The sequence below is a fragment of the Triturus cristatus genome, chromosome 5_2 (genome assembly GCF_964204655.1).
Source record: "Triturus cristatus chromosome 5_2, aTriCri1.1, whole genome shotgun sequence".
Classification (NCBI taxonomy): Eukaryota; Metazoa; Chordata; class Amphibia; order Caudata; family Salamandridae; genus Triturus; species Triturus cristatus.
Window position 1 is genome coordinate 169,794,607 of NC_140588.1, and position 24,200 is coordinate 169,818,806.

The window sequence follows — 24,200 nt, forward strand, 5'->3', positions numbered from 1 at the left end:
CATCACTCATGACATCACTGATGACATCATCCTTGTGATAGAGTGGCGGTCGCGCGAGTTATAGTTATCTGAACTAATTATAACGGGGGAATTTCATTGGTTTTTTACGAGTGAAATATCTACCTAACTATAACATGTGTGAAACCTATGGTTTTTTAAGTGAATTTGCGAGGTTTTTTAAATGCTAATTCCTAACTATAACGTGTGTGAAACCTATGGTTTTTTCAGTGAATTTGTACGGTTTTTTAAATGCTAATTTACAAAGGCTAGGGGGTCAGGAACTCTCTACCCTGCCCCCTTTTCACGTTCGCCACCTTCCTTTTTCACTCTCGCACTGAAAACAAACAAAATGGCGGCCGACACTTCCTGATTTCGACCGATTCGAACGTTGACTAACATGTAACCACCAATCAGAATTACACTCGCGCACGTTAGGGTGCTCGCACGGTGCTCGCACGGTGCGCACACCCTGCGCGCGTATAGATATATATATATGCTTTTAAATGCTATTTTCTCCGGAAATACTGAACAGATTGACACCAGACCTGCAAAAGGCACTTCCCTGACCTGAGGACTACCTCTCTGCCAAATTTCAAGTAATTCTGTTCAGCCGTTCGGGCTGTAGCTGCGACTAAAGGTCCTATGGAAAAATGCATGGGGAAAACGCGTTTTGGGACCCCCCTTTTTTCTCGGCCCCCGCTTGACGAATCACCCCGAGACTTTCAGGGTAGGAGCTGAATGGAGCGCCCCATTAGTTTTGAAAATTTCGCGAGGATTCGTCAACCGGCGCCAAAGTTATTCAAAATAGAATTTTGAGATTTCCTATGGAAACACGGTCCTAACTATAACTATCTACTGGCGACCGCCAGTAGATAATATATATATATATATATATATATATATATATATATATCAGTTCAGTTGCATTCCTGGCAGGGCAGCCTCCTCGTAACCCCCGCACAACAACACAAACACGGACCACCTTCTTTAGTGCAAGGAATTTATTCGCTCAACTGCTTGATGTCGCCATAACGTTTCGGCTCCCCTTGAGCCTTGATCACATGACATATATATATATATATATAACATTCTTAAACTTTTTAGAAACACTCACACTCGTAGGATGATATAATTAGTGATGTCATGAGTGATGTCATTTGAGATGTCATCAGTGATGTCACTGACCATGTCATGAGTGATGTAATATGTGACCTCATCAGCAGTGCATTGCGGGGGCGCAATTTGTAGTTAGCCCAGCTAACTATAACGGCTGAATTTCTCTGGTTTTGTACGAGTGAAATGTCAACCTGATTATAAAGTCCCTGAAACCTGTGGTTTTTTCACTGAATATATATATATATTTTCACAAGGCAGTTTGGCGTGCTGGCTTGTGGGCAGCCAGAACACCGATAGTGCAAGTTGGCAGCGCTTCGCGCACTGCAAATGCTAGCTTAGATTGGGCTCGCTCGTTGTCAGAACAAAACCATGGCACTCCAGTGCCTGTTCTTCATCAATTTTTTTATTTTCACATCGGCAAAAGACACATGTGAAAAGTGAGAGAAAAGGAAAAACAAAGAAAAAAGCTTAACTAGCTGGTAAAACACCCAAGACCCATGCACAGATAATTACTTTTGATTAGAAAAATGTATTATCAAAGAGTCCTACACACAACAGTAATGGCGCTTATAGAGTTACCCTGCCCTGCCCTCAGCATTGTAAAGGCCTGCTATAGGGGTGACTTATAGGTTTTAAGTGCAGTGACCCTTAGATATAGTAAACCTATGTCTTTTGTAAGTGGTGTATGCACCAACTTACACAGGCTGCAATGGCAGGCCTGTACTTCTATTTTGAATGGTCTCTCGTGGGTGGCATAATACATGCTGCAGCCCATGCGAGACCTCTGGGGTACCTATGCCCTGGGTACATGGGTACCATATACTAGGGACTGACATGGGTACCCCAGTATCCAATCTGGGATGTACTGAAGTACTGAACACAACAGTTTAGGGAGAAAGCAGATAGACTGGGGTCCTGATTAGCAGGATCCTAGTCAGACTAGTCAAAAACCAGGATAGCACCAAGAAACAAGTGAGGGTAACCATGCAGAAGGATCCTACCTTCCTGCATTTGGTAAAGAAATAAACAGAGGAAAATATGCATTAAGGGCCATATGTAGGTGGCATACACTTTACCGATTCTTAAATACCGAATTTTACCGATTCGGTATTTAAGAATCGGTAAAGTGTATGTAGGTAATAAGTCGGTAAATGTTACCGAATCGGAGTAATTCGGTAATTACCGAATCGGTATTTACCGATTCGGTAATGAGGCATACCTTTCCATTGATTGAATCAATGGGAAGGTATGCCTCATTACTGAATCGGTAAATACCGATTCGGTAATGGGGGGAGCACATTCAAGGGTGGCAGGGTGTCACATTGACACCCTGTTGCACCCCTGATTCGTCCATGTGTGCACATGTGGCGCACATACATGCCCTAGGGGCATGTATGTCTGCCACATTGCACACTTCACAGTGCACAAAAATGCATTTTCACACCTATTCGTCATTTACCACCAACTATTAGTTGGTGGTAAATAACGAATCCCCACACCCACCACACAGTCACCCTACATCTCATTTCTGTATTCGGTATTTACCGAATCGGTAAAATTACCGAATCGGTAATTTTACCGATTCGGTAAATTACCGAATACAGAAATTATCCCCCTACATAGCAAAAGGCTAAATACCGGTCGGTAACGGTATATTTACCGAAAAACGGCCGTTACCGACCGGTATTGGGCTACCTACATGAGGCCCTAAATGTCCTAGTAGCAGTAGTTCTTACATGTGTTACTTCTGTGGCCCCCTACTTAATCATGACTGAAATCTGGGGACTCCAACTGAAACATTATTAAAATCCAGGAACACTTGAGCCACAGTATCTCCATTTCCAAATTTTCATTAGCTTCTTCCAGCAAGTGTACCTTAAGCTCACACTCAGATATCCTGTGCTCCATCACAATAATTTTAAGAGAGGTACTCCAGCTGTGTGCACACATTATCCAGCCATATCTCCAACTCATCAGCCATGTCTTTCTGAGTGTTTTTCATTGTTTTGACCTCTCTCAACACCTCCTCTAACATACTTAGTAGACCGTTGGTGACATCTACAGTCACAACTGGTGGCGTAATGCCGTTTCACTCCCCCGGCATGCGGGGCTCTGTTGTTCCTCCTGTGTTACAATCACCGCAAGCTGTGCGCCATATAGGTTCCCCAGACTGTCCCCCTGGGCAAGATCTATTTTAGCGATGTGGCCTCTTCCTGCCATCTCCCCATTTCCCCCTGTGTCTTTAGCGCCATTTTGGAGCCCAGCTTTGCTGGCCTGAAACAGCGGGTAAATCTAGCTCATGTCACCTCCTCCTTCTGCCCCGCCAGAGGGGTAGACTTCCTTTATGGCTATTTTCTGGAAAACAATTATCTGACATCTCTCTGGTCTCCAGTTGTTTCTTATGTGCTGGTGCTTAACATGCATTTGATGAACCCACTGACCTAGCTGTTATGGTTTGACTGCTCCCTATTCTCAAGAGTACTCTTCCTGGTCCATTTCTAGGAATATCTCTGGGATTATTGTGGGATCCGCAAGGCAAGCTTGAACTTAAAATCGTGGTGTCCCTTTTCCTCAGGCCCTGTTGCTGGAACTGTTGCTCCTTTAACATACTCCAGGGAGGCTTTCTGTATGCTCACCGGATTGCCTAGCAAAGTTTTCCTTTTCATTCAATTGTTTTGATGTTTTTAATGATTTACTTAGCTTAGCTGGCATTATCATAATAGGGAATCCTTGACGCTGGTGCCTGGGTACTGGTCGCATTAAAGTAGGTTCTCCTGTTTTCGCTGTGGTTATATCCACCATTCACCCAGTTCACACTTGAAACAGCCTCATGGCAGGGGAGAAAACGAGTTACAAATTCTCCAAATTCCAATCGCCTTTCCTCTAGGCCTGCACTCTTTTTGAGTTAGAATTAAAGTTAATCTGGTGAAAGAATGACCTTTGTCATATACAGATGAGCTGAGAGTCAGAGATTTAAGAAGTACACTTACTACTTGCCTTCCAGTTTATTTGGCCGCTCCAAAAGCAATAGCTGGGCACAGATGATCAATACATCAGGATCCACTGCCTATCTCCTATCGCATCAATGCGCCACTATCTGGTCTCTGGCAAAGAGAGCACTGCCACTTTGCCGCCCCTACATCAACAAAGCCAGGCCAAGGCTTAAAATCCAATGCAATGTTTTTTGAAGTCTATGGGCTATTTTATGTCTGATTTCTGATGGGGGATAAGAGAACTTTGGAAGAGGAAGGTCTAGGCTTGGAGGATAACTGCGAATTTTGCACAATGGTATGTCAAATTCTACATGGAGGCTTCTATGCAGAATTTGTACAAGTTTGTTGAGGAAGCTTAGCCATTTAAAGGTGGAAAGGATTGTTGAGGGAATCCCATCTTTCTGCATGATAGCCCCAGTGGAAGCAGGAGCATCTGGGAACTCTTGCAATACAAGTAATGCTTCTTATATGCAGAAGATTTACAAAGAGAGCAATTATGCTGAGATGTTCATTGCCTGGCAAACATGAAAGAAAATAGCTATAAGCACTATACGCTCCTTAAAGTGTCCTGATACAGGCCTTCGTTGTAAGGAAGGGAAGATAAAGAAGATTTTTCTTGACCGTTATAGCTGGATCTAGAATTATAGTCAGACAGTTGATAAAGAGGCCCTGGAGGTGTTTTTAGAAGGGCGAGGTATGCTAACTGTCTCGGAAGAAGATTAGTAAGATGATCAGCCCCTTTAGCCAGGAAGAGCTAGAAGAGGTGGTTCGCAATTTACCAAATTGCAAGGAATAATATCATGTTTGAGTTGTACTTGCTGAACGGGATGTAGTATGTAACTTAATCCCTATGGATCTCCAAGTTTGAGGTGAGAATTCTTGGTGCAAATCAGCTTCCCGCTGTAGTTCTATTGTAGATTTTACTCTAGGTATAGAAGAGCCTGTCAGAATCTTATATATACACAATACTTTCATATGTGAGGACAAATCCAATGTGAAGGAGGAAAAGTGTGTATGGGATACAGAGGTTGCTGATCGAGAGATAAATTGAAGAAGAGGAATCTTAAGAAGTTGATATTGATTGGCATAATAATAAGAAATACCATATTTTTGTTGAATTTCATGGAAGTCTAGGAGGAATCCATTAGATAAGATGTGACCTATGGTTGTAATTCATTTATGCATCCATTCTTTTCAATAAAGAATTCACTTTATTGATTTTAAATGCTTGTTGTACTAAATAGGAGTTTGTGCAACATTTTGTAAATGTGAATTAGAATTAATAATTAAAGGTGTAGCAATAGAGATAGAGTGAGTAAGTCTGGGTGAGAGAAAGGCCTTCAAGGGTTGATAGATATAAACTACTTCCTTTAATGAAAAGGGAGTAAACTGAGCCTGTTCTAATTGACCCCAGACAGTAGACAAGTCAGGAGGAGTAGGCAAAAGGAATGTCCAAATATGTTTAAGTGTGAAAGCTGAGTGGTATAACCTAAGAAAATCAAATTTTTATTTGAATGGACAGGTTGGATCTTTTCTGAATTCAACTGGGGCCACCTATCATCCATGCTATATTCTGTTGGATGCAGTTGCATTGCGCCCACAAATCAATCTATGGACACTAACTTCATTTTTAGCCTCTAATTTAAATTCTTTCACATTTACAAAACGTTTTAATTTATTAGTTTTACAGTTTACTTCCTTATTTATATACACCTTGTTAATCTATTAATATTATATCATTTTCTAAGCAGTAACGTACCCCATGAGTAGGCATCCCGGACCCCCAGAGTTCTCCGGACCACACGTTAAGATTCTCTGTACTAGAATCAATACGTAACTAATGGAGCTTGTGCTGAATGGGATGATCAATCGCCCATTTACAGAAAGTGCACCTTTACGATGCTAGTGTTCGTTTTATTTAAAGTTGCAGGAGTTTGTGAATCAAGGCAAAAAAATGTCAGGTTCTCCCTACTCATGGCCGTCACAAGAGGTGGGGGAGATAGGGCTGTGCGCGTGGCCCTGTACCTTGCAGGGCACCATGCTAGGGCTGCAAATTATATTTATACAACACAAGCAAGAAGAGGCCTTGTCTGTTTTCATGACACCTTCCACATTAGGCAGGTAATGTTAGTAGTCGCTAGGCGGTGTCTTATGGTGCTCTCAAATTTTTCCTCAGAGACTGTGAGAGACAGGATTAGTATATGGTGCTCACTTATGTATTAAGTGTAGCACCCTGCACTAATCCAGACAACCCTTATGGCGATTTTAGTGGTCTTAGATAACCTTAGAAAGCTTTCTAGGTGGAACGGTAGAGAGCAGCCTTCAGGCTTAGTCCAGAAGGAGTGTAAAGCAGCTTTATTTACCAGTACTTAATCAGGTTAAGTGAAAAAAGAACCACACACTGTAGTTGTAAAAAATATGTATTTATTATTAACACTCTCTAACACAATGTATTATCTCCTACCCAGAGATATAAGCACAATACACACAATACTTTGTCAATAGCATACGTAAGTAGCACAGAATACACAGTGGTCTCCAGGGGGAGATCATACCATATACTAAAATAGTAGAATGCGAATCACGACCTAAGTCGAGAATGGACCCAGAAGATGTAGAAGAGCCGGGGACCCAAGGAAATACCCAAGTGAGTATCTGGGAACCCAATGGAGGTTGTGTGCAGAGTGGGAACACAACCCTGTGCTCAATGGAAGTCAATAGGTAAGTCATGGTTGCAGATTTAAGGAAAAAGGACCCTTCCCAGCGGACCCTGAAGAACCCATGGAAGAAGGAAGGTTGGAGAGCCACCGCATCCATGGATACCCCAGGAACCAGGATACCTACACCAGGGAAGCTGGGTGCATAAGTGTGAAGTGACGTCGGAAACCGCCACAGACCACAATGGAGGACTTCAGAAAAGATTCCGCTGGTGAAGAAGGTTAAAGTGTCCGGTGGAACCCAAAGTTGGATTCAAGATGAGAGGTACCTGCAAGCAGAGGGGACAGAGTCTGAGTCACTCAGGAGTGACTAGGAGGCACGGAAGACGAATGCCCACCGATGTCGAGGATGAAGGAGAGTTGGCGGTGCCCTTGCAGTTGCAGCTGTATGGACCAGGCAATGCAGAGGAGGGCCAGGAGCCGTGCACAAGCTGTCCCACGTCAGATGTCAAGAGCCAAGGGATCAGTGTCCGGCAGGGGCACCAACAAGCCTTGGCAACGGCAACCAACATAGTTGAAGAAAAAGCTGCAGTGGCAGGACCAGCAAGGTCCAAGTCACTCACCACAATCAAGTAAGTTAGAGCAGGCCCGATCAAGCAGGAGAGCCCACTGGAGCCAAAAAAGACTCTCAAGAGGACCCAGAGGCGCAGGAGTCTCAAGAGGACCTCGAGCAGCTCACCAAAGGATAACGGCCCACAGTGAAAAGGATGTGATGCAGGTTAAGATCTTGGTTGCAGGAAATGCTTCAAGGTTAGAGCTTCTTGGAGCCTGAAGATCCCTGGAGGAGAGAGTCAACAAGCCTTGGCAATGGCAAGCCGGCGTGGTGCACAGGGGTTCTGTTCCAGCTGTTCCAACGAGGGATACTGGCCTCAAACTCAGTGAGAAGACAGTGCAGGCCTCGAGGGAGTTGCATGACCACCACCTGTGTTGCGGAGCCTTTCGGAGTCTGTGGGAGCCCAGGATCAACAGATCAGTCACATGCGTTGTGGTGGCTGCAGATGCAGGGGAGTGACTCCTTTGGGTGTCTTGGATGTCCACAGGCCCTGTGAAGAACCTGTATGGAGCACGGGCACAGACGTTGCAGCAGACTTACAGGACAACAAGCCCAAGAGCAGCAGGAGTCTTCCCAGTTGCAGTCTCGGTTCCCAAAGCGAAGTCCAGTGTGTCCATACGGTTGAAGTAGAAGTGGTTTTGGATCTGAATCTTGTTCTACGACAAATCTAGGGACCCACCCACAGGTAGAACTTTAAGTACCCTAAGGAAAGGGTTGGAACGATTCGGGGTCCCTCCCTGAGGAGGGTCTGGACAGTGGGGAGGATACTCTCATATCCTTCAGTTTCACGCCAGAGCAGGAGCAAATGGCTCCCTGAACTGGTTTGATCGGGAGTATGCAAGGACGGCACCAAATGTGCCCTTCAAGCAGTCTCAGTGGCACTGTCAAGCACTTCCCACCCTGCCAAAATACACTAAGTCCTATCTGTGCAAACCTATTGTCCTGCCTTCCCCTGCTTGAGCCTGGCTCAGCAGCAGGAGGGCAGAATCGTGTCTCTGGCCAGCAACAGCCATAGTTTGCTATCCGGGTCTAGAAGACTGGTAACGGGAGCACTAAGGACCTCCTGGAGGAGCTTTACAGTGCATGGAATCATACCTCCCACACCCTTTATGGTGTGGGGTTATGATTCCAACATGTTTGATACCAAACATGACAGGGTTTGTTACAGCCAGTTTAAACATAGCCATCGTGTAATGATGCATGGCCACTCTATGTATCTTAATGGCTGATGCACTCACAACCCGAGAGAATCGACTCTGAAGGTTGTAGGGGTGTCCTGCTCATGCAGGGGCACCCTCACACTTAGAGCCAAGCACCCTGCCTTCAGGATCGAAAGGCCTGCTCTAGGGGGGACTTATAGGTTTTAAGTGCATGACCTCAGATATAAGGAAACTTTTACACAGGCTGAAATGGCAGGCCTGTAGTCACAATATGAGTGGTCTCTCATGGGCAGCATAATGCATGCTTCAGCCCATGGAAGAACACTGGTGTAGCTATGCCCCGGGTACCTTAGTACAATATACTAGGGACTTATAAGGGTACACCAGTAGCCAATCTGGAGTGTACCTAAGTACTCACCATGTCCAAGTTAGGGGAGAAGCACAGGGACTGGGTCCCTGATTAGCAGGATCCCAGTCAGACTAGTCAGTAAAACATATCGACACAAGCAAAAAATGGGGGTCACCATGAAAACAGATCCTACTTTCCAACAGAGACTGTTTCTATTATAAATGGAGTGCTTGTGCTGTCAGAGAAACCAGAACGGGGCATTGCATGAAGTTTGTAACCCAGAAACGTCTAATAGGCCTGACACTAGTCTGTATGCAAGAGTGGCCAGGCTGCTTTTTATGGTTCCTTCTAATTTACTTTGGTGTTGTGTGCATGAATTGTGAAACGCAGTATGAGAAACCTATTTGTTGTGTGCTGAAATCTGGGTGTAGCTGATTATTTCAGTCTTGTAAACTACTGACGCTTGCACTGAGCTTTCAGAATGATTTTAGTGCATGCTAGACGATGCCAACACGGTATTAAAAGTTCAGTAAGATTGGGAAGCACTCCTAATCACTTCTACCACACCAATAATACAAAAGGGTTTTACTGTGCACTAAGTACATGTTATGAATCTCTATTTCCCTACCTGCCTGGTCAACTCCTGCTATTAACAGCCACATTTCCCTACCCTGCTTTTCAACAAAAACACCACAGTGCCTTAGCTGAGGACAGAGGTGCAGCTCACTACCTGACAGTGGCAGGGACAGCTGAGCAGAACCCAGTGCCACCCAGAAGACCTCCCCACTACCTTGAAGCCTGCCCTTTCTTATCAGAGCAAGTGTCGAATTGCTTTGAGAACATACATAGAGTGGGTGAATTGTCTTACTGCAACCAAATCCCCAGCTAAACTACAGCCTGAGCTCAGCAGATCAGATTACAGCTGACCTGGAGGCCCAGAGCTGCAAGGTCACTAACACTGCAGTAATGTCTATCTTGGGCAATGCTGGCCACACACCGTGATCCTTACAGTCACACCCTTGTTGAAATGCAAGCCCGTATTGTTTGACTTCAGCTGACAATGCACAAATGCTGTGGAGTAGAGGTAATCTCAGACCTTTGAAGCAGAGTGTGCATAAAACACCCAGATGGCACAATGTGGCTGAACGATTTCATTCAGAAAAAGTTGTCGCTCAGGATGCACACAGTAGTGGCTTGCATGTCCCAAGGGTGGTTAAGCGAGGCAACAAAAAAAAAAATCTGTAAATAAACGTACCTTCCTGCAATGAGGCGAAGTCCTCCGTGGTCTTCTGTCCTCGAGGCAGGCTCCCAAGCCAATCCTGGCGCTGCACACATGCTCATGAGAGCAGCGCCCTGATTGGAGGGAGAAGCCTCTGTCGGTGATCCTGAGGGCACTGGATGCTTGCACCTACTCTCAACCCAGCTGTCTCAAGAGAGCTGGGTTGAGATGTTTAAACGTGCATGACTGGCTGACCCTCGCAAGACGGCCGGCCAAAGAGACATGCACACTTTAAACTAGTGCAAAATGCAGCCCCCCTCCTCCATGCTGTTGCTGCCATTCAGCTGACCCCTCTTCGTCCTCACACTGTGTTCGGGACAGGGTGACGAAAAATAAAATGAATTAGCTTCATTACCATTTAATTTTTAGTCTCTATGGGCATTCCAGTGGGGCAACGCTCCTCCGCTATAACGTAGGAGCCGCCCTGGATGCACTCTGAATTTTAAAGAGAGCCTGCATCAGCTCATGATGCAGGCTGTCTTTAAAGTCTTAGTATTCAGTTCTTTATTTACATTTCAGATTGTTTGTCATTTTTAATGATGTGCTTGAACCACTTTTTGGATTCCAGTATTATTTAGCCCATGGTTCAGGTTCTATGGTGGCCACTGTTGTTTGTAACCACTTACATTAGTGGACATCTTATTCCAGGCCAGCTTCTCATACCAAAATATTGGGCTCCACTTTTTTCAGTTTTGTTCCATTTAAATCAGAAAATAGTTGTTATTTGTGTAGGAACAGGATGTTGCTTCATCCATTACCCTCGTTCCTTCACAGCAGGAGTCACTCTTCTGCATCACTGTAGGTCATTAAATGGCATGAGTCTGGTATTTATTCTTTCTTATTCATTATAGGCCTAAATAAATAGTTTTTAATGCATCAGTCTGGCACCAACGTGCGGGGTTCTGGAAATAGTGCCCTCTCCCACATATTTAATTTTTGTATGTTTATTCAAGTCAGACTGCTAATTGACCACTGCCTGCAATTCCAAATGAATATCCGCAGTTCAGAAATCCGAACTTTCGAACTACCTGACAATGTAGCTCCTGATGTTCTGCTTACCCAAGTGCACGGGACACAAATGATTTCTCTATTTAAGCCTTCAATGTACCATAGACTCAACTGCATATTTATGAAAGAGTTGCGCTGCCCTTGCGCCACGCAATGGTGCCCATGAGCGACTCAACTCTTAAGTTTGATTTATCAAGCCACGCAAGGCCACCTTGCATAGCCTTTCTTCATGGCTTGATAAATCTAGAGTAACTCAATGCAGCTCAAATTGCTACATTGCATAACTCTGCCCCAAGGAGGCATTACATGGGTGGATCGTGGGTGTTCCCATGCATCCACCCATAAATGTTGGTGCATTCCCAGATTTACCATCAGAGGTAGACCTGGGAATGTGTCAAAATACTGCGCCTCCCCAGGTGAGGCGTAACAATGAGAAATATCTTTAGTTCTACTAGGTACTTCCTCATTACGAAGCACACATAGAAAGAGAAAAATGCCCCAGGGGATTGTTTTTGTGCAGGAAGGTCTCTTCCTGCACAATAACAATCCTCATTAAAATGCAAGGGTGCCTGCGTTTGCACTAGGCAGAGAATTGTGTGCCAGCACTGGAAATGACATAAATGTGCAGTATATTGTTAAGTACAGCGCATTCCTGCACTTTCCCTATCATGCAGCGGTGACTTGCTTCGCTGCGTGACTATTTGTTAAATATGCCCCCTAGTCTATTACTCACCACACAGTCACAGTCGCAGTCCAGGAGTTGTAGGGTAATAAGTCGCCTTTTCCTTCATGCCATGCCTACAGATGCACCACCAGCTACCTTATTATTTTAGGTTTATCTCATGTATTTTTCCAGTATAAGCCAAACTATCTTTATCTGGCCTTCTAGGTGTACTGCAGTGTATGTGGAAGTGGGTCTGACTCAAGGAGAGCAACACAACCCTCGGAACCCTGTGGCACTGAGAAGACACACCACATACTCTCAGGGGCAGTGTGTACAAATTCAGTAGGATTCCAAGACAGGAAGCAGAAAAGTGTGATTCTTTGAAGGCAGATGATTAGGGAGTGGGAGGAATGATGGAGGAAAACATGAAGTAAGAGAGAAAGAGATGCATAAATGTAGACACACAGGGATAGAAGGAATGATAAATACAGACGTTGATCATAATCCTCGCTCATTCCTTTTTTCACTTCTCCCTTATTTCCTTATCCCATTCCCTCACACATTACACACATTCAGAGAGCGTATTTTAAGTAGAACACTTTCCTCACATTTACTCAATCTATTCATCCTCACATTGATAAATGATGTTTAATTAAACATATCCAGGAATTTTTGCGGTCATCTTTGCAGTCATTTTACCATTTTTAATCTACATACTTGATTATTTATCAGATCAACTTTCAACCCAGGTAGTGGCAATGTTGGTCCATTTCAAGAGACTGTAAGCCAGTCAGAGATACTTCGACAACTTCATGGAAACGTGGAATAATTGCTACTCCTGACTTTTCATACTTTTTTTTATTTCGGCTTGCGGTCTTCACCGCCTCTTTTCCCTCTTTTGAAATCTTTCCTTGCGTTTCTTTTTTAGGTCTTGGCTCTAAACAGCGCATGCTCTATCTCAAAAGAGACATGTTGTATATTCTTTGAGGGCTTCAGCCCACCCATAGGCTTCCCATTTGCAGGCTCCATCGTCGCTCTCCTAGTCTTTCTCCCCATTTGTCCATGGCATGCATGCGTCACGCCTCTTCCTGTGTTTAGCCCACCCCGAGTTCAGGGACCAATTACTACTATCCACTCACTCCTCCCATATAATGCCCATTTCAAGAAAATATGTTTTCTTTCTTTATGAGACCTCTTCAGGAGCAGTTGTGTTTTTACTGCTCCGAGCACCTCACCGTTTGCTTCATCCTGGTTCAGCTAGCTGGGGTTTTAATTGTACCAATAAACTACATTACCTAATCTGCTGGATTGGCGTTCTTTACAAAGTTGACAATTACTAACCCCAGCCATACCACGTGTGTTCAAGCCACAGACCGTCGCATTCAAGCAGCAACCTTCAAAACAGCCATAAACGACCAAGTAAATTTAAAATATTTTTACCTTCTTTCAACTGGAGGCAAGCGAAGCATCAATAATCTCCTTCGAGTTCTTTTATTCAGTGGGCATAACAAGCGGAGAGTGGCTCCCGGGAGGATTTCATGTCAGCGCTAGCTCACGCCGTGCATTCATATTAGATTTCTATCAATCCATAAGACCTTGTGCTCAGCCTCAAGTGCACTCTATCGGCTTCAAAAAACAACTGAAGTGTGCTCCAGTGCCAAAGAAGGTAAAACAAGCCCACTACCCAAAGAACATATGTTAAGTGCAATATAGCGCCCATTTTTAAATGTTTAGGCATAAACCATTGTATATGAGATGGTTACCAAAAACAGGAACACATCTTAATGGGCTCGCTGGTTACTAATAAAACAGGCTTCAGGAAGGGCTTGTTTCAATTGATTGGATGGCCATTGTAAAGCGCAACATGCCACCAACTGCACTCCTAGGCGCTGGAGTGCATCTGTATGGTAAATGTGCGATGGTTTAGAATACAGCACACAGTACATAAACAAGCACGTGATTTGTTATGTTGCAGAATTAAACGTTAAAAGCAAATGATTAGTAAAAGCCAGTAAGTCGGATAGCTCAGTGGGTTGAGTGCCTGCAGCAGGCATGTGTGTGTCACATTCAAGTCACAAGTATGTATTGCACTTAGGCAGACGGTACCTTATGTCCTTGAGAGGTGAACAAAATAAGTATGATTTTACTAGATATTTTTGGCAGCCCTCATTTAATGGAATTGACACATTTCATATTACGTTTTGCTCTCTGTCAAATGGTAAATTTAATTTGGAACGGCTTGTTCATGTATGCCAGTGGTTACACAAAGGAGTAATGGAGCTTCAGCTTCGGGTGCTTGGGTGCTGCATCTGCCTGGGGAACACCTACGATCTGGCCATGCACTGCTGAAACTCATTGAAATTGACAAAGCCAATAGCTCTTGCATTGCTAAAGCCCATTGGCTTTGCCAATGCTTGTTTCCTTCCTTGTCTCTCACATTTTCTGTGCTCTCCCTTACCCCAGGTCTGACCGCTGGTTTTCATAAACTGCATTAAGGCAATTATGCATAAGTGCATCCCTGCCCATCACTGATAGCCATTCGTTTGTGCTGTACTCTAACCCACCCCGAGGTGTCACTGTTGCCCACCTAATAAACCCATAAAATGCTGTAGAGGCTGATGTGGGTGCTATAGCAGGCTGCGTGGTTCCCATGATAGAGGGAGAATTCAAATATAAACACTTATATAAATCTTTTACTTCCTTTCGAACCCTACAGTATCCTTCCTGATCAAGGACACACTGGAGTCTCCTGGGAATCCCTGGAAGAAGGAGGTCGCACAAACCAGGCATTGGATACTTCCTGTTGTTGACAGGACACAAAGGTCTGGAATCCAGGGGCGACTCCGAACCCCAGCTGGTCAATGATGGGAGGTTCGTTCTGGCTATGAATCTGAACTTTGATCCCTGCTTCGAAGGAAGTCTCCTCTGCACACGCGCAGGTTGAGCCACAGGTATGGAAGAAAACAAGAAACGGAGAGAGAGAGAGAGAGAGAGAGGGAGAGAGAGAGGGAGAGAGGGAGAGAGAGAGAGACGCACAACATTTCAGACATTTAGACCATGTTACTATGTAGACCAATACCAGATTTTCACTCATGGCTAATGCGTTTGCTCTGCTGCCTGTAACTTCTGGGGCTTATTTACAAGCCCCTTGCGCTGCCGGTGGTCGCTTTTTCCCATATAAAAAGTGATGCACCGGTGGCGCAAGGGGCTTGTAAATAAGCCCCTCTGGGTTTAGCAAAGCGTTAAACTTTGGGGCTTGGAACCATTAATTCAGACTTAAGGAAGCAGAGGAGACAGCAAACAACATTATCTGTAGGAACCGTGCAATATATTTAGAAAATATAACGGGATTCTCTAGTGCTGTGAAAACAGTCTGCATGTGATAAATTATTACTGCTACAGAATTTGTCATAATAACACAAGCTGTGGAATGGTGGTGAAGAACATGGGTACGATAAAGCACACATTGGGTCTAGTTAAATATTTTATGACGTGGAGTAGTGACTAAAATACATCCTAAAGAGAGTGAATCAAATTAAGTGGAGAAAAACCAAGGGCCCTTTTTGGCAAGATTGTGGATTTTATTTAAAACATTAAAATAAAGTTACTTTACAAATTACAGTTCATCGAACTTTATAGCATTTTGTGAAAAAAGACTGAGGGAGATATTTACAAGGAAACTGTTAAAGTGATTCATTAAGACAAGATTGGTAATGCCGCGCTCCGACTGTTTTCAAACGCTGCGATGCGCCGTATTTACAAGAATGCGATGCACCCCTGCATTTGCCCTGACGCTGCTGCTAAATTTAGCTGGCGAGCGCCAGCACCCTTGCACCATACTGCCGGTTGCGGGGAATGATTTTTCATGTGCAGGAAAGTGTCCCTTCCTGCACATCAACAATCAGTAATGGCGATTTGTAACTTCTATGTGTGCTGCTTTATGCAGCACACATAGTAGTTGCAACTCGTAATTTTTTCATGATTGTTTATGTGCAGGAAGGGACACCATACAGCACATGAACAATCACTAATGGCAATTTGTTGTTTCTATGTGTGCTGCAGAATGCAGCACACATAGAAACAGCAAAAATGAGGATAAAGGAATCATTTCTCCTTGTTTTGCCAGGTTAAGACCAGGTTTTCCCTGGTCTTATTTTTAGCACCTCCCTATATTTAGGCCACCCTTGTAAATAGGGGGCGCGTCAAAAAGCAATGGGTGTCGCGGCGGAACACCCACTGCAACAACCATTGCCCCGTCCCTTTTACGCTAAATGCTGCTTGAAAAGGGGCCTTATTCATAATTAAGTGGCTCAAAGCTGCCTTGTAAATAAGGGGAAAGGCTTATCACCACCAGAAGATCACAAAAAGTGTAATTCTGGTGGCGATAAGCTCTTGCCAATATGCCCCTTAGTGGGATTAAGTAAAAAACTATTGTCAAGACCAGGGTGAAGGTCAAAGGAGGCCAGCCCAGATCCAACAGGTTCAACCCTCTCAAAAGACAGTTTCGCAGAGTTATAAACGGCAGAGGTGAATGAGAATCAGTGGTAAACACAATTAAGAAAAAACTAACACAAGTAACATGCTATAAATGCTTTTAATGATTCAGTCTTTAGATCTCAAACCTATTATCTGAACCATGAAGCAGACAAATGGAAAGGGGCACCTTCCTACACAAAACAATTCCGTGAGACATTTCCCTTTATCCGTGTGTGCTGCAAAATGCAGCACACATAGAAAGAGGAAGTAACGAGAAGAAATACATATATTTCTCCTCGTTACCCCTCCCCTGGGAAGGTGTAGCCTTTTGGTGCATTCCCAGGTGTACCAGTAATGGTAACACTGGGAATGCGTCAAAGACCATGGGCACCCATGCAACGCCCATAGAATGCCTCCCTCGGGCAGAGTAATGCAACGCAGCAATTTGCCCTGTGTTACCCCTGCATTATCAAGTCACTCAGGGTCATGTAAAGTTGTCTTGCGTGGCTTGATAAATCTCATTTTGGGGTTGCATTGTGCAGGCACCACATTGCGTGGTGCAAAAGTGACACAACTACCTGATAAATTGAGCCCTCAGTGCCCAATATCAGAATGAGACATTGTGAGAATATGGTTTTTGTTGCCTAGATGTGATATATATCAGGTAATCATCAATTAATCCATTCATTAAGTAGGTTGCCAGTGGAGGAGCAGTGAAGGGGTGATTTGGATATGGTGGTGAATCTCATGTAAAAGTGCTAAGTTATGTAGAAAGACAGAAAAGGAGGTCATAGGAAGAGTGAGAAAGGTGATTATGAGAAGCAATATGATCGCAAGTGTGAGGTAGTAGTAGAATGTGAACATCTCCATGACTGAGAAAAGGAATATGGATGTTGAAGATGGGGATGAAAACGTGATCGGCGTCACTGAAGATGCTGTGGCCATAAATAACTGGATTCAATGAGCATGACCACTTAAATAAGGGCAACCAGTTTACGCAGACAGCAAAGAGACTCAACGTTGAGAGCTGAACCATGATGACGAGATGGGCAGTCATGGCAGAGAGGTTATCATGAGGAGCTCTCTTCCATTAGTAGCCACCGCTGAAGGCCTTTCCATTGTTTGACATCGCTTTTCAGCATCCACCTCATTCGTAAATCCTCATATTGTATCTAGGACGTTTTCCAATATGCATGCATAATGATCTTTGTGACACACAGGATGCTTCATCTGTTTCATTTGTGTGATCCAACAAATATATATTTTAGAAATTCCATTACACTGCTTCATCATCGTGATTGCAGATCTGTCGATTGCTAGGGTTGGCTCATTGCACCTGCAGTGCTTTACCACTGGACTCCAGCTTTGACCAATGTTCTACTGTGCCTGGCCATGACTCACAATGTCAGATTCAGGGAATCCCCACTTACCGTACTTCAGTATGTCATTGTGTCAATCACTGTGGGGCCGATTCACAGAACTAACTTAAGACAAAATCCTAAACTTACTACTTTTGGTATTCACAGAAGTTAGGATTTTGTCTTAAGTTTGTCTTAAGACAAACTTAAGACAGACTTAAGACAGACTTAAGACAGACTTAAGACAAAATCCTAACTTAAGTATGTCTTACGTCTATCTTAAGTATGTCTTAAGACAAACTTAAGACAAAATCCTAGCTTCTGTGAATACCAAAAGTAGTAAGTTTAGGATTTTGTCTTAAGTTAGTTCTGTGAATCAGGCCCTACGTTCTAAAGTTGGTATTCCCTGCAGCTATTTCTTGAGGTAGAAGAGAACCCCTGTTTCATGTGCTAGCATACTTTAGCAGAGAACCCTTGTTTCCTGTCCAAGCACAGTTTACTACAAACATTGGTTTCTTAAGCTTCCATGGATTGTAGGGGAATCCTTCTTTCCTGAGCTAGTACAGGTTAGCAGAGAAACCTTGTTTCCTGAGCCAACAGCATGCAGCTGTCATTACATGTTCCCTGAGCTTAAATTGAATGTGGTGAGCTCGCTGCTCTCATTCAATACGGTCTCCTTTCTGCCAGCTTATGTTTCCTTCCTTCTCTTGAGTTAAGGAGTAGGATCAAGGATTGGGCTGATGCAGTGGAAAGGCACCAGCACGCGGTACCACCTGCAATGGAGCGAGGTTTCTATTGATGCGCTAACATGTCCCCAATGTCAAGGAAAGACGATTGCACAGGGTCACGTTATAAAGGGTTCCAGAATACTTTGCACTTGTCTCGTTGTTTCGGGCTTAACAACACTTTCTTAAATTGCTGGGGTGAAGTATGTTGTCAGCTTTATCATGCGTTTTATTGCAGCTGAGCATTTGTCATTGCTTTGCCCTTCATCCTGTGATGCACTGCCTGTACATTCCTCCATGTCTATTGTTATGTTTCATTTCCTTGAAAGTTTGCTGTTACAACCCTGCAAGTTCCTGTATTGTTTCTGATCTTATGTAAGCATTGCCTTCCAGTAAAGAAACATCATCACATTTGTTAGCTTCAAAACGTCTGTCTTGTATTTTCTCCTTGTTGATGTTGTGTGGACATTTTTGTAGACGTCAGTGTGGAGAAGCAAGTCTCTTGGCTTCAGTATGAACATTTCCTTTAATGTACATATAGCTGCGATAGTTATGTTGCCCTACAAAACCTGGCTATTGTGCATGTGATTTCCTTCCAGGTGCGTTGTCTTGATTAGTAATAACACCTTGTTTGAGCTTGGGCAACTCTCACTTGACTTTATATTTATCTTGATGTCTCTCAATGGCAGACTTTAAACTCGGAAAGCTGGCGAGGTAGAGCATCCCATAGGCTTTGAAGAGTAAACCAGTAAGGAAGAAAATGCTAGAAAGAGATTGATGCTAAAAAGGACTCTGATAAAGCTGGAGATACAAGTTAGTGGTGATGAAGAGGAGAATAATCATGAACACGTTGATAGGGATAAGGTGTAGGTTGGTGGCAACAGAGAACTGGAGATTATAGATGAGAACAATAAAGAGAAAGTGAAAATGAAAACCCATCAAACAAATGAAGAAAGAAGTGTGATTGAACAAGGCCATCAAAGCATTGTGTCAAAGGGAACATGGCGAAAAACTGGAGATGATGGAGAAGGAGCATCAAAAGAAGGAACAATTGGAAAGACTGATGAAGAAGAGAGAGGCCCTAGAGAAAGAGCACAGTGGATTAATGCGGAAAAAAGTCAGTGAAAGCAAGGTGAGGAGACAAAGAAAGACATGAGATAAGAGTGTTGGTGATAAGGCTGATGAAAGAAATTTTAGCAGCTGGAAGATTGATGGTGTTGATGTTAATGCTGGTAAAGATGATGAGATGAGATGAGATGATGGCTGGTCCCATGAGAGAATAATGCTGATGCAACGTCTTATACATGAAACTTGATGTTTTGGGGGTAGAGGCACAAATGACACTGAATGTGAAGACACTGTTAAGAAACACAGTAGCATAGATTGCAAGTGCATTTAGGTCTCACTCACCTGTCTCGCCCCAGACGGGGAGGTACTCGTCCTGCTGAATGTCCAGCATGAGCTCTAACCCATTGCCGGTGCCTCCTTTCAGAGTGGTGAGCAACTTGTGCCCGGGTTTCCCAGAGTTAAAGGTGTAGCACTTGCCGTAACGGGTAAAAATCTGCACAAGACAAACACAAAGGGATATCACCATGAAGGCCCAGAAAAATATCCTTTTTTATGCCCATGTCATAGGTACCCACTCCTCCATATGATGACCAAGCTGACTCTTGAAATCTCAGCACTTCACAAGACAACACTACCGCCTTCACTTAACCTTATTGGAAAATGTCTGCACCAATGTATAAACAACACCCCACTCCCACCCAAAAGACTTTCCCAAACATCAGATCTTACCAGCTCACCACACTGAGTATTGTCAAGTGTGCACCACGTACAGTATTCCAATTCATATTTTTGAAAGCTTATAAGGGGGTCTTACATTGAAACATACAATCATTTAACCAAATAAATATTCCAGGGCTCTAAAGCTTTTTTATGGAATAAATGCAGTCTCCATTTTGGTCTTTTTTTTTTACAATGTATTGATTTTTTTTAAGAACATAATATACTTATATATAATCTCATTGTTTGAAACCATGAGAATGAAGTGTATTGACATTTTATGGCATCTTTATGCTAATGCACAAATAGGGAGGAAGAGGAAACTACCAAGGCACACTCTCCTAGTTAACACATATGTACACATCTAGTCCCCTGGTAGACGTAGCTTATCTATTTTAACCTGATATAGGGGCAAGAAAGAAAAGAGACTATCCAGCGAAATCAATTAGATTTTGGAAAGATCACCTCACCCACAATTTATCATGGCATGCTTCATCATAGGTGAGCTAACCAAACCAAAGTAGGTAAACACTACTGTGGTAGACGTAGCCTATGGAGGGAGTGCTTAAATACATGTTTCACTGGAATAGTGTAGAAGTCCAGATAAAAATATCTCAGGTTAGTCCCAAATGATTTTCCTTTATTAGTTTGAGAACTTTTGAGATCATTCAAAAACCACAGGAAGTAAAGCAGAAACTCTTATGGTTCAATTACCCCTAACAAATTCAAGTCCATTTCCACACTTTATGCATGGATGCTATAGACTTCAATGGAGTTGTCCTGATGCTGAGGATACAGGATGCTGTACAGGGGCGGCTTCTCCGCTAAGGCAGAGGAGCGTTGCCCCACTGCTTTTCAGCACGCCAAAAAAGGAAAAGGGGGGTGTCGTACCTGGTCAGTTGTGAGCTGAGGTCTCCTGCCCTGTGACTTCGGGAACTTTGTCTGCAGCCTGCCTGCCTGTGCACTGGTCTCCCTCCCGCCGCCGCGCTTGCAACATCCGCGGGACCGGCAAGGAGGGGAACTACAATTCCCAGCAGCACCTGGTGGGGCAGGGCGCCCACTGGACGTGCCTGGAGGCGCTACAAATTGGAGCACGCCCCCCGCGTCGCGGGACGCGCGCGGGCTGAGCCCGGGCAGAGGGCGGGCCGTCTGTGGCCGTCAGGGGCCTAAGGAGGCCGGGCCGGGCCATATCTCTTTGTTCCTCGTCTCAGGTACTGGACGTTATTCCTGCTAACGATATATGCCGAGAAAAGTAACAGATCGATCTATTGGTACCCCTTTGCCTCAAGGCAGAAAGTACTGTTCCTGCTTGCTTTTGGATTGTTTATCACATTTTTAAATTATGGCAACCTCTCTAAGATCTGGTCGGAAACGCGGGCAAGTCTGTTCAGGGGGATCTGTATCAGGCTCCTTGGATGACTTCATTTCCAGAGCTACCCGTGTCCTTGAACATGAGATCATTCTCGCAGAGAAGAGACTGTCCGTAGAGCTAACAGCTAAGAGATCCTCTCTGGGGAACATAAGGATGGCACAGTCCCCTGTTCACGTGGCTACTGACATGGTCCAAAATGTGGCATCTAGCATTGAGGCTCTTGGTTCAGACGAAATGAACATAAGCCCAAACAGTATCCGCAGCACAGACAGCGTTTCTATCTTGGAAAATAGACCTTGCTTGGGAGTTTATAACACCATTCCTTTATTCCCTAACCCAGAGATACCACCAGAAACTGATAAAGTCAATGGTAAAGGGCATATGAGCTTGCCTAAATCCTGTAAAAGGAAACGTGCAGGCGGGGGGAGCAAGGGAAAACGAGCTAAAGTGGCAAAAAGTCAGATATCTACAAATAATACTAATATTCAATCAGACTGTAATTTACTTTTAGATATTTCTAGTTCTACAGTCACTAAAACTACATCTGGCATGCCACGTGCGAACCCATCTTCTACTGGCAACATGGACACATTTGAGCATTTATTTAGATCATTGTTGGCTCCCATCTTAGAGAGAGTAAAACAACTGAGTGCCAAAGTAGAGAATCTTAAAAACTTATTGTCGGCAAATACGGCTGTGATGAAAAAAGCTTTAGAACTTCAGGCAGGCCTTTGGTGTTTATTCCCGGTTAAGAACGTGTTACCACATAAGGGCACTTCAGATATTATTAGCGTGTCAACTCCGCATACTAAAAATTCTCATTGTGGTTCAGATTCTGTACCCACGGTGACGGAAGCCGGTTCCGCAGAGGAGCCTGACAAAGAACGTTCTAATATTTTAATTAGAGCAAGTAAAACTAAGCCAGTAAATGCAGACTTAAATAAAGACCAGCTCGCTAGTGCTATCCCTGACCCGTTGAATACTGGCCCGATCTCTATACTTCCATGCATAAATTTACCTCCAGAGTCACTTCCTTATACGGTTATTCTGGCGGGTGTCCCTAGGATTTCACACGACAAGACAGAATCCTTTAGAGAATTAAAAAACAAGGTCATATATTGGCTTAATGGAAACAGGTCTCTCCCACCCAACCTGCAAGCCGAAATTTTGTTTGTGCGAAGGGTGAGTTGGCTGGGTACCAAAATTAAGGATGTGGAGGGCGATTGCATTATTATAAACTTTAGAGATCCTATGGCAGCTAGGCATATATGTTACCATCCTAATACCCAAAATTCCGTAGGCATCCTCACCCTTGACTTACGGTATTTTTATTCGTCTATCTATTTCACTCGGCCAGCACAATGGGTAAGGGTAACCAGGGGCAATCCTAGACCACCTATTTTAGATTTTAACCTCCCATTGCACAACCGTTTTGGTCCCCTCAATGATATTGAAGGTGTGGATTGACTGAACCTAAACAATACAGTTCTTGACCTTACTGATACAATAGATCAGGATAGAGCTGTTAACAGGAGAATAAATCCCGATGCCCAATTGCCGGGTGGCCCAATAGAGTTTGGTGGTGATTGTCCTACACTGGTTGTTCCATCCTTGATAGAGGACTGTAATACTGGTCCAAGTTCCCCCGTTCCTTTTGTATACTCACAGGAACATCCTGACCCTTCTCTTTCATCTAATCCAGTGCCTGCCCCTTCTGCTATTTTGGTGGCATCAGCTCAGGAGACTCTCAAATTTTTGGATCATGATATTAGGGAGATAAAGTACCCGGAAAGCCCCTTAGTCCCTCCTTGTAAGATTATGAGTTGGAACGTGGCGGGTATTAGGGCCAAAATGAACGACTCTAGTTGGCAGGAATTCCTATGCTCATTTGATATAATATCCCTACAAGAGACTTGGGACACACAAAATAGTTTTTTTATGGACGGCTATTGCCATTTCCACATTCCAGCTAAACAAAGTGCAGCAGGGAGAGCAAAGGGTGGCCTGATTACGTTGATCTCCCTTGAGATAAAGGGCTCACTTAGGCAGCTTGATGCAGGGTGTCTAAACTGTTTAATTGTGGAACTTTCGGCTCCCGATGTAAACAAAGTTTTATTTATTAATCTATATAACTCAATGGATGTCGACAATAACCTGGACCTTTTAGAGCAGTTTCTTTTATCTTATAGTTCAAGGTCGAATTCCTTTGAGATCTTTCTGATGGGGGATCTAAACATTCACCCTTGTGATAAATTGTGTTGAGGTGATGACCATGAGGATCCACAATTCTCGGCCGCCCCACATTTTGAACATTCTAAACAGGGGGAAAAATTAGAATATCTCCTCGCAGAATGGAACCTTTATGAGTCAGCTTGTGGGGAGGGAGAAAATAGGATCCCAACCATTAAAGGGAAAGATAAAGGTACAATCATCGATTATATTTTTTTGAGTTCTTTAATGTTAGTCCAAGTTGTACGTTATTTTACAGAGGTTTCTATTTTTAATGATCATAACCCGGTGATCCTGGAGATAATCCCGGGTGGCCGAACATTAGCGTTTAGGCATCCGTCACAATATTTGCCAAAAGAAGTTGCCCTAACTGATCAGGGTAGGAAACTCCGGTGGACTAAAGTGGTCCCAGCTAC

General features: G+C 43.8%; 1 protein-coding gene across 2 annotated transcripts in view; it reads right to left on the minus strand.

Moving 5' to 3' along the window:
- The window catches only part of LOC146822748 (acid-sensing ion channel 1C-like), a 437,693-nt gene that overhangs the window by 239,073 nt on the left and 174,420 nt on the right, over positions 1-24,200 (minus strand). For both annotated transcript variants that reach the window (XM_085606934.1, XM_085606933.1), the window contains exons 2-3: positions 19,809-19,959; positions 14,637-14,764 (exon numbers count right to left, since the gene is read on the minus strand). In XM_085606934.1, the coding sequence (XP_085463060.1) occupies positions 14,637-14,764; positions 19,809-19,959 (279 nt within the window). The remainder of the gene's footprint in view (positions 1-14,636; positions 14,765-19,808; positions 19,960-24,200) is intronic.